This window comes from Acyrthosiphon pisum, chromosome X, assembly GCF_005508785.2.
Source record: "Acyrthosiphon pisum isolate AL4f chromosome X, pea_aphid_22Mar2018_4r6ur, whole genome shotgun sequence".
NCBI lineage: Eukaryota > Metazoa > Arthropoda > Insecta > Hemiptera > Aphididae > Acyrthosiphon > Acyrthosiphon pisum.
In genome coordinates this window covers 112566196-112579756 of record NC_042493.1, presented here as the reverse complement: position 1 = coordinate 112579756, position 13561 = coordinate 112566196, and the positions used below count along the sequence as shown (strand labels likewise).

At 27.3% G+C, this 13561-nt stretch overlaps 1 protein-coding gene and 1 long non-coding RNA gene across 2 annotated transcripts in view; both read left to right on the top strand.

Annotated features, from left to right (window-relative positions):
* LOC100302370 (uncharacterized) overlaps window positions 1-13561 on the top strand; it is a gene marked incomplete in the record, with an annotated part of 74783 nt that overhangs the window by 24430 nt on the left and 36792 nt on the right. Inside the window, 6 exon segments of the mRNA NM_001162871.1 lie at window positions 2370-2378; window positions 2488-2500; window positions 4514-4518; window positions 5596-5608; window positions 6315-6328; window positions 6870-6880. Of these exon segments, the coding sequence (NP_001156343.1) occupies window positions 2370-2378; window positions 2488-2500; window positions 4514-4518; window positions 5596-5608; window positions 6315-6328; window positions 6870-6880 (65 nt within the window).
* LOC115034789 overlaps window positions 11174-13561 on the top strand; it is a 5632-nt gene continuing 3244 nt past the window's right edge. Inside the window, exons 1-2 of the long non-coding RNA XR_003840081.1 lie at window positions 11174-12088; window positions 13054-13062. This is a non-coding gene — a long non-coding RNA (uncharacterized LOC115034789). The remainder of the gene's footprint in view (window positions 12089-13053; window positions 13063-13561) is intronic.

The window sequence follows — 13561 nt, the reverse complement described above, 5'->3', positions numbered from 1 at the left end:
ACTTTTATCGAAAAATATACACTTTTATACTGTTTTCGCCTTTTCTCACCTTTTCTCATCCCCGCCATTCGTATAATTCGTTTGTATTCAGGTTTTGTACGTGATATCGGTCCATAGCTTCGTAATCGCAATCGGTTGCTTATTTCGTTTCACAGTTTGTGCTTTATTCGCTAAGTTTAAGTTTATTTCTTTTGAAATCCGGGGATATGAGGTTTGTTCGCAAATTCGGTTTGTACAAAATTATCATGAACTGTCAGTCGGTCTGCTCTTTAACGTAAACACAATTTTTCGGTTTGATTTAAACAAATATATTGTTCAAACATGGAAATAAAATTGTCTTTTCAGTATCTGGATTCCTCATGGAAATATTTTACAATTTAAAAATGTTTGTTAAGTTCGTTCAAATTTGAGTCTTAAATGGTTAAAAAAAAAAGCATTTACTTTTAAGAAACCGTGTATCACATATTAAATGTATTAAAGTGAAACTCCTTTACGTAGTGAAATGTTTTGAAAATGTCTGTGAACACTTCGAAAAGAGTCAAAATATTTTGAATATTGTATTTTGTATAAAAAATATGAAATAAACATAATTTTGTGTACATTTCAAGTGTCTATGGTGAGAAAATATTGAATAACAAAAAATCGTTGTATGAGAATTTGTGGATTTACGAGAAATGTCCGATGTCTTACTCCAAAGAATAGTCAAATTTTAATTTGACTTTCCAGTAGACATTAATTTTTTTTGATAAAGGTAAAAGGAATCTTGTATTAAACGTTTTATTTTTACTTTTGCAAACTCACTTATGAATTATCAAAACACAAAATGAACATTGTAACTGTTAATTGTTATTTGTGATTTTATATAAAGTTACAAATAATGTCCCTAACTAGTTACAAGTTACAAAAGTTACCGAGTTACATTGCTTAGTTACATGTAACTATAATATGCCCAATCCTGCTGTTAAGATATAGTTTATGTTTGAAATCTAAATATTGAACCTACATACCTGTTAAAATAAATAAATATTTTTATCTTAAAAACACTACATATTTTCTATATTGAGTGATTAGATATATACATGATAAGAACCATTATGTTAATAGGTAATAGTTAGTATAATAATTTGCAATTGATAAAATAATCATTTTTTTTTTTATCTCAATACTAATAAATTCTGAAACTAAACTTATAATATATTTGTAGTTATATGTTTTGCAAATAGTTATTATGTTGAAAACTAAATAATACTTATAATGTCTTATAGTTGAACAAGGTAACTTAAATGTCTATAATTTATGGTCATATGTTTAATAGTATTGTTAAGCCAATTTAATATAAACATTAATCTTGCATAAACATTTTTTATTTAATAATGAATTAGGTGAAAAAAATAACTCTTGTGTTTTTAACTTTGTTACGAATATATGCGTAACAGAGCAAAACGTTTTGTTCATAGTATATTACCTATATCAATCGCTATTATTTTAACAACAATATAATGTAATTCAAATTACACCGAAACAGAAAAAATATTGAATGAAAACTCTCATACGTACATATCCGTTTTAATTATTTCACTATTTTTTACAATTTAGTTTCCCTTTGAAACAATCTAATCATATCACTTTTTTGTTATTTATTTCAAGTCTTACATAATATGTTGATGATTTGGTATTGTTTTACCACCATAATATATGATAAAAGGTTTTAATTATTTATTTTTAAAAGAAAAGTCGCTTAATTAAATGGGCTGAACTATGTTATATGTAGTTTCTTATAATTAATAACAATAAACTTTCTAAATTTATTTATTTATTAAATTTTTTTTTTTTAATAAAATGTACTATTTTGCTCTATGTGAGATTTCAAGATTAATTATTATATTAATTATTTCGTTCAGTATAGCTTCAATGTCCAATTGTAGATAAAATAAAATACATTAAAGATCTGAAACATTATAGAACATGTTGTTAAGTCTGAACATTTTAAATTATACAGAGAATATACAATGTGTAAAATCTGAAAAAAAATTATTAAAATGTAGATTAAGATAATTAGAGAGGTATAAAGAAGAAAAGAAATAAAATCTCAAGGCAGTGCACAACATTTATCTTTAAAACTAAAAATTCACGACAGAAAAGTTTACGAACATTCGCTAACAATTAGAAAATCATACATGCTACATGATAAAAACCATTATGTTAATAAGTAATAGTTTGTATAATAATTTGCAACTGATAAAATGTTCATGGTTTTCTTATCTCATTCCTAATAAAATCTTAAACTAAACTTATAATATATTTGTAGTTATATGTATTGCAAATGGTTATTATGTTGAAAACTAAATAATACTTATAATGTCTTATAGGCGATCAAGGTAACTTAAATGTCTATAATTTATGGTCATATGTTTAATAGTATTGTTAAGCCAATTAATACAAACATTAATCACGCATAAACTTTTTTTGTATTTAATAATAAATTAGTTGAAAAAAAAGGTATGTAACTTTTGTGTTTTTCACTTTGTTACGAATATATGCGTAACAGAGCAAAACGTTTTGTTCATAGTATATTACCTATATCAATCGCTATTATTTTCACAACAATATATTGTCATTCAAAATATACCAAACCAGGACCATTTTTAAATGAAAACTCTCATACCTACCTACCCGTATTTATTTTTCCATTAATTCTTTCAATCCCAATAAAATCTGAAACTTATAATACATTTGTCGTTGTATACTATAAAATGAAATCTTATCATCAAACCTTATCGTAATCTGTAAGAAAATTGTTATTTTTTTGCAGTGGTTGGGACCCTACTGTTTTTTTGTAGCACGCCAACGCTACTGCTACTCCCCCCAAAAAGTAGCTTTTTTTTTAAATGTAGTGCGCTATTTCTAATGCTATTGTTTAAATGTATCGTGCTACTTTTTGGCTACATTTTTTTAAAAAATTGTTTTGATTTATTTAGATATTCAATTGAGTACTTGGTCATTATTTGTTAATGCCTACCGCTATTTTCTTGTAATTTCGGAAGGCAGGTTTATTCAATGTATATCATGTATTTTTGTAACAAAACTCAAAACAGATAAACGTTTTATTGAAAATTGCCAATTAGTAGTTCGTACTGATTAGAAATTCGGCCACTGGGAGAAAGGATTTCATACAGCAAGGGGATTAGTGATTACAAAGAACTTTGATCTGCTAAACATTTTTTTTTTAAAAGTTGATGGCAAGCATGGATCTAGAACATCTTACGCTCCGTTGTATGGTGTAAGTGTCAAGTGAACCTCGTCGTTGTGTAGGTCTTGTAATGGATGTGTTAAATCTGAATTTAATGATACATATAATCTAAAATACTGTTTATTTACATATAAAATTCAAAAATATACTCATCTAGTCATCTTAATTAAATAAATAAACATTTATCATAATAATTTAACTATCATGAAATAGGTTAAAATAATAAAATAATTAACATTTTCGCTACACTAACCGTAAATTTCTAGTGCGCTATAGTATTTCGCTACATTGTATATATTTTAGCGACGCTATGTTAATCGCTACAGCTACAGTAGCGTGCTATTGTAGCGTCGCTACAATTAGCGCGTTACTCCCGACCACTGTTTTTTTGCAACTCAAATAATAATGGTTAGTCTAGTTCTATGAGAATATATTATGTTAATGAACATCTTACTAAAACTAGAAAATTTTTAATAAACAAAACAAAGGAGGTTGTAAAAGAAAAGCCATATAAATATGTCTGCACAAATTAAGCTGATATTTTGGTACGAAATGAAGATCACCTAGACTCTAGAGTACTTTGTATACGAGAACTAGATGACATTTCTGCTAAAATGTTGCAATATCAACTATTTAGCATTTACCTATGTAACTATGTCTATTAATTAGTGATGTTACGAACCCTGATTTTTAAGGTCGAACCGAACCCGAACTAAACTCTTCTTTAAATTAACGAACTCGAACAGATCCGAACCTACATATTTTTAATCGAACTCGAACCGAACCGAACTTTTCAAAATATTTTATCGAACTCGAACCGAACATTAAAAAAATTCCAAAGGTTAAAAATGTATTATTCATTTATTGTTTACTATTTAGTATTTAGTATTTACTATAAACTAATGATTATCTTATAAAATATAAAGTTATTAATTAATAAACATTAAATAATAAAAAATTAAAAAGTATAAACAATGGAAATTACAATTTATTTTTATAAATACATAAGATATTAATAATAAGCCATAGATATTAAAATTGAAAACAACCAAACAATCTATTTTTTGTATCTAGGGTTTTTTCATAAGTCATAACCAGACCCCCCTGCACCGCCTGGCGTAGTGAAGTTGTATCACGGTGAGCTCGGTGAAACGCCCGGTATGGGGGTATGCCGCGCCGCGCGCCGCTGCCGTCCTAAACACGCAATAAATATTAAATAATAATAATAATAATTATTAATTACAATAATAATGTTGGATCGTCCGATCGTCGACTTGTTTTTAAATTCTCTGGAGTCTGGATCGATTGTCGAACCGAACTATTAGGTATTTGGTTCGGTTCGACTATTTGCAATTTTGAGTTCGATTTTCGAACCGAACCGAACACCCCGAGTTCGGTTCGGTTCGGTTCGAAAATCGAACAGTTCGTAACATCACTACTATTAATGTAATTTTTTTTTCTTTTGGTTCATTATGGAGATTGCCTTCGAAAACGTTGATAATTTTTCAAATGTTAACACATCGATTTTAAAAGACTTATTTTAATTTCACAATGTCATACAATCTATAGGTTTTCACTTAATACATTTAAATATAAGATCTGTAAATAAAAATTTCTCTGAATTTCTAACAATGATGAGTAATGCACTAAATTCTCTAGACTGTATAGTTCTAGCTGATGCTTGGCTTTTTAGTAATACTTTGAATTACAATATGGAAAATGTCTATGCTATTAAAACTAATGATAATTTATTTAATCAAAATAGTGGACTAATTGTCTATATTAATAATAAATATCCGATTGAAAATTTCCCAGAGAATTTTATTGATAAATGAAAATATGTACATTTGAAATTAGGTAATTACTTAAAATATGATATTATTGCTTTATATTAGTCTCCAAGTAATAATTTTAAAGATTTTATTACTTATTTTAAACAACATATTGTTTCGATTATGAAATCATACAGTTTAATAGTATTGGGAGACATTAACATTGATATTTCTAATGTTAGTAACGATATTAACAAACATGAATATCTCCACTGTATGACTGAACTAGGATTTTATTAATACATATCCAACTTAACTAGTGTAACAGAATATAGTGCTCCGTGTATTGATCACATTTTTATTAGAACTAATAGCATTAATAATATTAATTAAAGTTTTATTTATTGTTCCGGCATAACTGATCATTACGTAGTTGTATTAACAATAAAAAATAATGAGAATTAAGTTGAATATATATAAAACGGTCTTAAAAGAAATTATAACTTTTATTTTCGATATTTTTTAAATTACATTTCCAATGTTTTTTTATCTTATAACATAAAATATACACAAAAGTTGAAAAAAATGTTAAGTGAACAAACAACACAGTTATTTACAATAATAAGTAATATTTCACTATAAATAAAACACATAACTAAGTATGAAAAGTAAATTGTCTTCTAACAATGTACCAATGCTTACAAGACATACATGACGTACACATAAGGAATACTATAGTGCGTACCTTCAGAGTGCATTCGGAGACTGACAGACAGAGACTATGCTACAAAAATACGCGGTGTTGTGATTTACATTTACAATAACAATTATGATGCACATTGCACTTGCACATATGTAATATGTTGTAACATTATATAATATATTAATTATAAATTTTTAACTGTTTATTTTGGGTTCAGTTTCGTAATGAAATATATATGGTACCAATGTAGTTAGATGTTAAATAAAATGCTTGGTTCAAGTTTGAAATCAAACTAAAAAAGTTCGGTTCGAGTTCGGTTTGACATACTAAGGTTCGGTTTAAGTTTGGTTCGAATTCGGTTCGAGACCATATTTTTGAGTTCGACCCACCTATATTAATAAGTAATAATAATACAAAAAACGGTATTCAAATGTAGATATAGAAAATAAGATAGAACAAAGAAAAAAATAAAATTCCTAACAAAATTGTAAATATATATATATGTTTATTTTCTAAAATTATTACTTTTTGTATTTTAATTTTACTAAATAATAAATATTAATCCATCATAAAACTTTTTTTTTTAATTAGCTGAATTTACACGTATGTAATTTTTTATTGTATTGCAAATTTGCGTAACAAAGTATAAATTAATGCACAAAGTAGATTGTATTAAATACTGTTATTTTTACAATAGTAAAATTTTATCCAAAATATACTAAAAACCGAAACTTTTTAAAAGTGTAGTCTTATCCTATTTTTGTAACTATTTTTAACTATTTCATTTCCCACTGTCACGATAAAATTACAGCTATTTATTTGTTATTTCTTCCAAGTAGCTATGTTTTTACTTTTTATCAAATCACTTAATTTAATTAATCTATAGTCTAACAATACAAAAAAATTGTAAGATAATTTATTATCTTATTTCATATTTATTATTAAAAATAGGCACTTATAAATATACACATTATAGTCAATGGTTTTAATATCAGCCTTACATCAGGATTCATACATTTGTATAAGCCGCAGAGAAAACCAGAGGAGTCAATCACATTGAACAAAACTATATATTTTATATTGTATATTAACCTATTGTATTTTTAATAACTTTGGTATTTAATGTATATATATATTATTGCAGTTAGTTGGGGTAAGTTTAATGTTATGTTTATTGCCATATTTTTACTTTCCCTTCATCTAGAATGACCAGATGACAAATCAAACATTTTTGAGTAGGTAGTTATTTATAAACTATTATAACCAGTGACCAGTTAAAATATGTAGTTTGTCCAGTAACTGTGTTTAATCAAGAGGCTCCTACGATATTAGTGGTTAGCCTCATTGACTACACCAACGAAATACAACAGTATAATGTAATACCAGGACCATTGAGACACTAGGATTGTCAAGCTATGACCTCATCAACTATACTCTTAGATATATAATGTGCACATATGGCAAGGCACATACAGTAATTTATTGTTGAAATACAATAAGGACAAAGAAATAATAATAATATAAGCAATGGCTAGTGACTGGGTACCGACGTCGCCGTACCAATCCATAAGAAAAATACAAAGTATGAATTATAACACAGGGTAGACAATAAATAATTAATAATAAATAATTCTATCAGCATTTATGATAATAATTATAGGTAATTAAAAATGGACTATGATTAATAATAATATAATACAAGATACAATAATATTTACACGCGTCTCCTACGACCGTTGGTGACGACTTCACTGCTGCCAATTCCGCTTTGAGAGTAGGTACGGCGACAATATGTCCACTGAAGTCTATGCCAACACGTATATCACTCGTAACTGGTAGCGACGGCTACGATGAAGTATAATAGTGAATACAGGTGTCAGTCGGTTTGAACAGAACCGAACGCTGTAATACGCGTGCGTGCGATTCAAAACTTGCCACAAAACCAAACAGCGGCCGTTCAACAACAATATTACAGATCACACGAACAACACGTGTATAGATGTCGGGCGCCCGGGCACCGTATCAAAAAACAATAATAAGACCGACGAAGTGGCAAAACACAGCCTATGGAGGCACAGTGACTAATTAAGTATAATAAAATTATAAGGGTGATATGACGACGCGAGTCGCGTAAACGAAAACACAAGTCGCAAAGTCGCGACCACAAGCACAAGGCAACGAAGAGCCATAGATCGGCCAAAGCAACGGCACAACGATGGGTCGTAAGTCGACAAATGTCGTTGGGTAACTATAGTTATAACTAGGTCAGGCGTTTATGGAGTCTACCGCAAACGTGCGTTATCGGCGATAGCATACTAGACAGGTGGAGGAGATGACATGACCGGTTCATAGACCCATTGGTTGTGCATCGACTGCGGCGATCCAACAAACTGTATTTGAATAGTTGAATGTGTTGATTAACATAAATCATTGCATATAACAATGACTTGATTTGATGGCTGTCAGTCCAAGAATTTGTGAACTTTAAAATTCAAAATTTAAATCACGGAAAAAGAAAATATAATATGTTCATTTTACAGTTGTCTACTATTTCTGGTATGCGAGTATCTTGACTTTTTCACTTCCCACTATTTTGGAAGGCCGATATTAGAGCTACTTCTGGAATCTGATGGGATTGACAACGCTTATCTCTGTTATCTCAGAATTGACTAAAAAACAGTTTTAATTTTTAAAATGAAATGAAAAATGCTCACTAGATTTGTCATCGCATTGACAAACGAAGAAATGATTGACAATTTACGTTTGCTGTTCAAGGCATCACATTTTTGCTTTACCTATAATTTTAAACATATAACTTATGTGTTAGTCGTTCTAAACAAAACATATAATTACTATTCAACATGACTAGTTTTAATAGATCACTTCAGAATAATATTATATTTCTATCTTGCCTTAATACAATAGTGTATATACTATTTGTAATTGGCCACAAGCATCTACACTGTGCAGTTTTACTTGTCAACACATCATATTCACTTTTTCAGGAGCGTAGTTTTTAGCTATTTGTTGGATTCACTGCTCGGTCTTAAATATAATAAATTAATTATGAAAGTTATGAATAACATTTTAGAACAATCTGAAAGACTTTTCTTCCTAAAACTAGATTTTTACATTTATTGGGAAATATAATTGTAACTATAATTTATTTTAATTAATTTATCTTTATTAATTACAGGTAAATATGGTAAGTGTTATTTATTTATTTTTATATTTATTGGTACTTAATAATGAAATTTTTCATGAAAGTCTTCTCTTAAATGTTTGGATTCTGAATAGAGATATGGTTTACTCTAAAAATGTTTGTGATTTTTCACGAAGTTCATACAAATTTGAATTTAAAGAGGTTAATGTCATGGTGTTGGTAGGTGCACCTCAATAAACGAATGGCGAGTGTAAAGTTCATAAATCACTGATTCATATTTTCACTTTATAATGATTACAAATATTGTAAAACTTTTATGAATGTGTATCTAAAGAAAAAAATTATTATTTTCGTTATACCTTTTAACTACTGTTGGTATAGATCACTTCAGGACAATAATATTATCTTTATATCTTGTTTTTATAAGTGTGGCTATACTTATGATACTAAAAACATTCGTTAAAAAAATGTGTATACATGAAAATTCCAACAACAATAAATATATAAATGAACAAAATATAACCTGTGCATACCTACGATATTTACAAAATATCAAATATTATCAGAGAAATCAAATTATGTAAAAGGTATTCAAAAGAAATGCGTTCATTCTGTTTGTATCTCGTCTGTTATAAAAGGAAAAGAAAACCTTGTTAAAAATTAAAATATACAAACATAATAAAAACATAAAAAATATTATAGTATATAATAAATATATGAAAAGTATTACCTATGTACATCGTACATAGTTATTAATTTATCAAACAATATTATTAACAGTGGAAGCAAGTAAGTGTCATTTACCTATTTTTACTTATATATTTCATTTATGCATATTTAAGGCATCAACTGCGTGGTTATTGTCCCTAAGGTTCTTTAGTAGATTTTTAACTGTAAGGCCCTTAACTTAAGAAGTAGACGGATTGCCTGTCTGAGCACTAGTGACAATATCTGATGCTTGACAAATACAATTAATATACTAATGAACAAATATCCCGTGCATATGGACAATAAGGAATATTTACAAAACATACATCCACACTGTTTGTTAGCTCTTTTTCAATATAAAAACAAAACAAAACATAGTTTGAAATAATAATATACCTATACATTAAATACATCGATAAAATATATTTATGGTAAATATTACCTATTTACATAATTATTTATTAATCAAACATTATTTTTAACAGGCAATTTAAGTAAGTACTATTAAATTAAATTATTTGTATTTATATCGTGTTATTTATTAATTTTCAAGACATCAACTGTGAGGTTGTTAGGCGCTTGGTGAAGAAGTAGGTTTTTAAGCGTGGAGATAGGTATGGTTGGTTAGAGCACGTGTATATGTAGCGAAATTTGTAATTAATAACCCGGTTGGTCACCTATCCGAGAACTAGTGACACCAGCTATTGGTTAAACTAAAGAACACAACGGAGGACAACCACAGCACCAAACCAGGCTACTATCATTTTATTGAATATCTAACAGTCAGATATAAATAATAAATTGTTTTCGATTGAACTTGTCTTTTACATTTATAGATTCTAATCGGGATTATAATATAATTTAAAAATATTTGCTAATTTAATGAAGTTCATACACACTGGACTTTTAAATGGTCTTAACAAAATTATGACTGTATTTTCGATATTTTTTAAAGCAGACATTTTTTAAGAACCTTGTAGTAAATTTTCAATTTTTCATCTTATAATATAAATTGTACAAAATAGTTTAAAAAGATTTTGAATATCTATAAATAACAAAAAAAATATCGAAGTATTTTTTATGTTACGAGTGATAATGTACATTATTTCATTGGTATCTAGTACCTAATTGCAATTTTAAATATATGTTGAAAAATTTAAGTCTGCTTTAGTGGAGTGTCTATAAAATATAGTGTAGTATTCTTTTTCAAAACTAGAAATTGTACCTACCTACCTTTTAAAAAAAATTATGTTTATCTTCACAAGACTAGATTGTTTCTACGTTGAGTGACTAAAGATTCGCGATAAGAACAATTATGATATGAAGTCATATTTAATTATAATAATTTTCAATAAATGAAATTATGTTTAATGATAGTTTGTCAATCTCAATAACAATTTTTAAGCTGTTTGATATAAAAATTAATCACTCATAAACCTTTTTTAAATTTTTAATTAGGAATTAAAGGTACGTCATTTTTGTGTTTTTATTTTACAGTCGTTCTTACCAAAACATATTTTCATTATTCAATATAACCAATTGTTATAACAAAATCTAAAATATATATATAATATACATATATAGTTTTAGATGTATAATTTAAATGTTTATTACTTTTATATTTTAATTTTACTAAATATGAAATATTAATCCATCATAAAACTGATTTAGGATTTCAGTTTACGTTGTTAAAAATCTCGTTACCTTATATTATATAAAAGGTTTTCAGTGCGTGGGAGGTTATTAGCATTTTGATTATTCAATATAACTTATTGTTATAGATCACTTCAAAATAATATTATCTTTCTGTCTTTTCTTTATACAACAGTATATATACTAATTGTAATTGGCCACAAATACCTATACACTGCAGTTTTACGTGCCCGAACATCGATTTAACTTTTGCAGGAGCGTAGTTTTTAGTTATTTGTTGGATTCACTGTTCCCTCTTGAATATAATAAATTATAAAAGTTCAGGATAACATTTTAGAACAAGCAGAAAGACTTTTCTTCCCAAAATTAGATTATAACAGTAATTGTGATATAAAATTGTACCTATAATCACATTTTTATAAGCCGTAGAGAAAAACAGACGAGTCAATCACATTGAACACAACTATAAATTAATTAAGTAACTTTAATTACTATTGATTACAAATATTGTAAAACTTTTATGAATGTGTTTCTAAAGAAAAAAATTATTATTTTCGTTATACTTTTTAACTACTGTTGGTATAGATCACTTCAGGACAATAATATTATCTTTATATCTTGTTTTTATAAGTGTGGATATACTTATGATACTAAAAATATTCGTTTAAAAAATGTGTATACATTAAAATTCCAACGACCATAAATATGTCAATGAACAAAATATGAAAAACAAAGGAGTCAATCACATTGAACACAACTATACATTTCATATTATATCTTATACCTATTGTGTTTTTAATAACTTTGGTATCTTGTATATATTTTTACAGCTTTAAGCGGTAAGTTCTTTGTTATGTTTGTTGCCATATTTTTACTATCCCTTCTCCCAGATAACAAATCAAACATTTTTGTGTTGTTACTTACCAACTATTATATCCAGTGACCAGTTACAATGTGAAATTTGTTCTGTAACTGTTTTGGAATAGTTGGATATGTTGATTAACCCAATTCTAACTTAACCTGCCCTTTAATACCATAATTTTATTATAACCATATTATTATATTCATTAAAATGATTGTCTAGTACACGAAATTGTGATCTTTAAAATTCAAAATTTAATTCACGGATAAAGAAACTGGTTGTTCCATATTATTTTCATTTTACTGTAGTTGTCTACTGTTTCTGGCAGCAGAGTTTTTTGATTATTTCACTTTTCAATGCTTTTGGGGGCTACTATTGGAATCTTATGGGGCTGTCAACGCTTATATCTCATAACTCAGATTTTACAAAAATACGTTTTAATTTTAAAATTAAAAAAAAAAATTTCAATTGGATTGTCATCACCTAGACAAACAAAGAAATGATTGACGTTGGACGTTTGCCATTCAAAGCATCACATTTTTGCTTTACCTATAATTATGTGTTAGTCGTCTTAAACAAAACATATAATTATTATTCAATATGACTAGCTGTTAAAGATCACTTCAAAGTAATATTATCTTTCTATCTTGCTTTTATACAACAGTGTCTAATGTCTATACTAATCGTTATTGGCCACAAGCACCTACACTGTGCATTTTTACTTGTCAACACATCATACTCACTTTTTCAGGAGCGTAGTTTTTAGCTATTTGTTGGATTCACTGCTCGGTCTTAAATATAATAAATTAATTATGAAAGTTATGAATAACATTTTAGAACAATCTGAAAGACTTTTCTTCCTAAAACTAGATTTTTACATTTACTGGGAAATATAATTATAACTATAATTTATTTTAATTAATTTATCTTTATTAATTACAGGTAAATTTGGTAAGTGTTATTTATTTATTTTTATATTTATTGGTACTTAACAATGAAATTTTTCATGAAAGTCTTCTCTTAAATGTTTGGATTCTGAATAGAGATATGGTTTACTCTAAAAATGTTTGTGATTTTTCACGAAGTTCATACAAATTTGAATTTAAAGAGGTTAATGTCATGGTGTTGGTAGGTGCACCTCAATAAACGAATGGCGAGTGTAAAGTTCATAAATCACTGATTCATATTTTCACTTTATAATGATTACAAATATTGTAAAACTTTTATGAATGTGTTTCTAAAGAAAAAAATTATTATTTTCGTTATACCTTTTAACTACTGTTGGTATAGATCACTTCAGGACAATAATATTATCTTTATATCTTGTTTTTATAAGTGTGGCTATATTTATGATACTAAAAATATTCGTTTAAAAAAATGTGTATAGAGCGGAGTTAGTTGTTACAATTTCACAAATATAATTTTAATATTTTTTCTTTGATCAGTATCA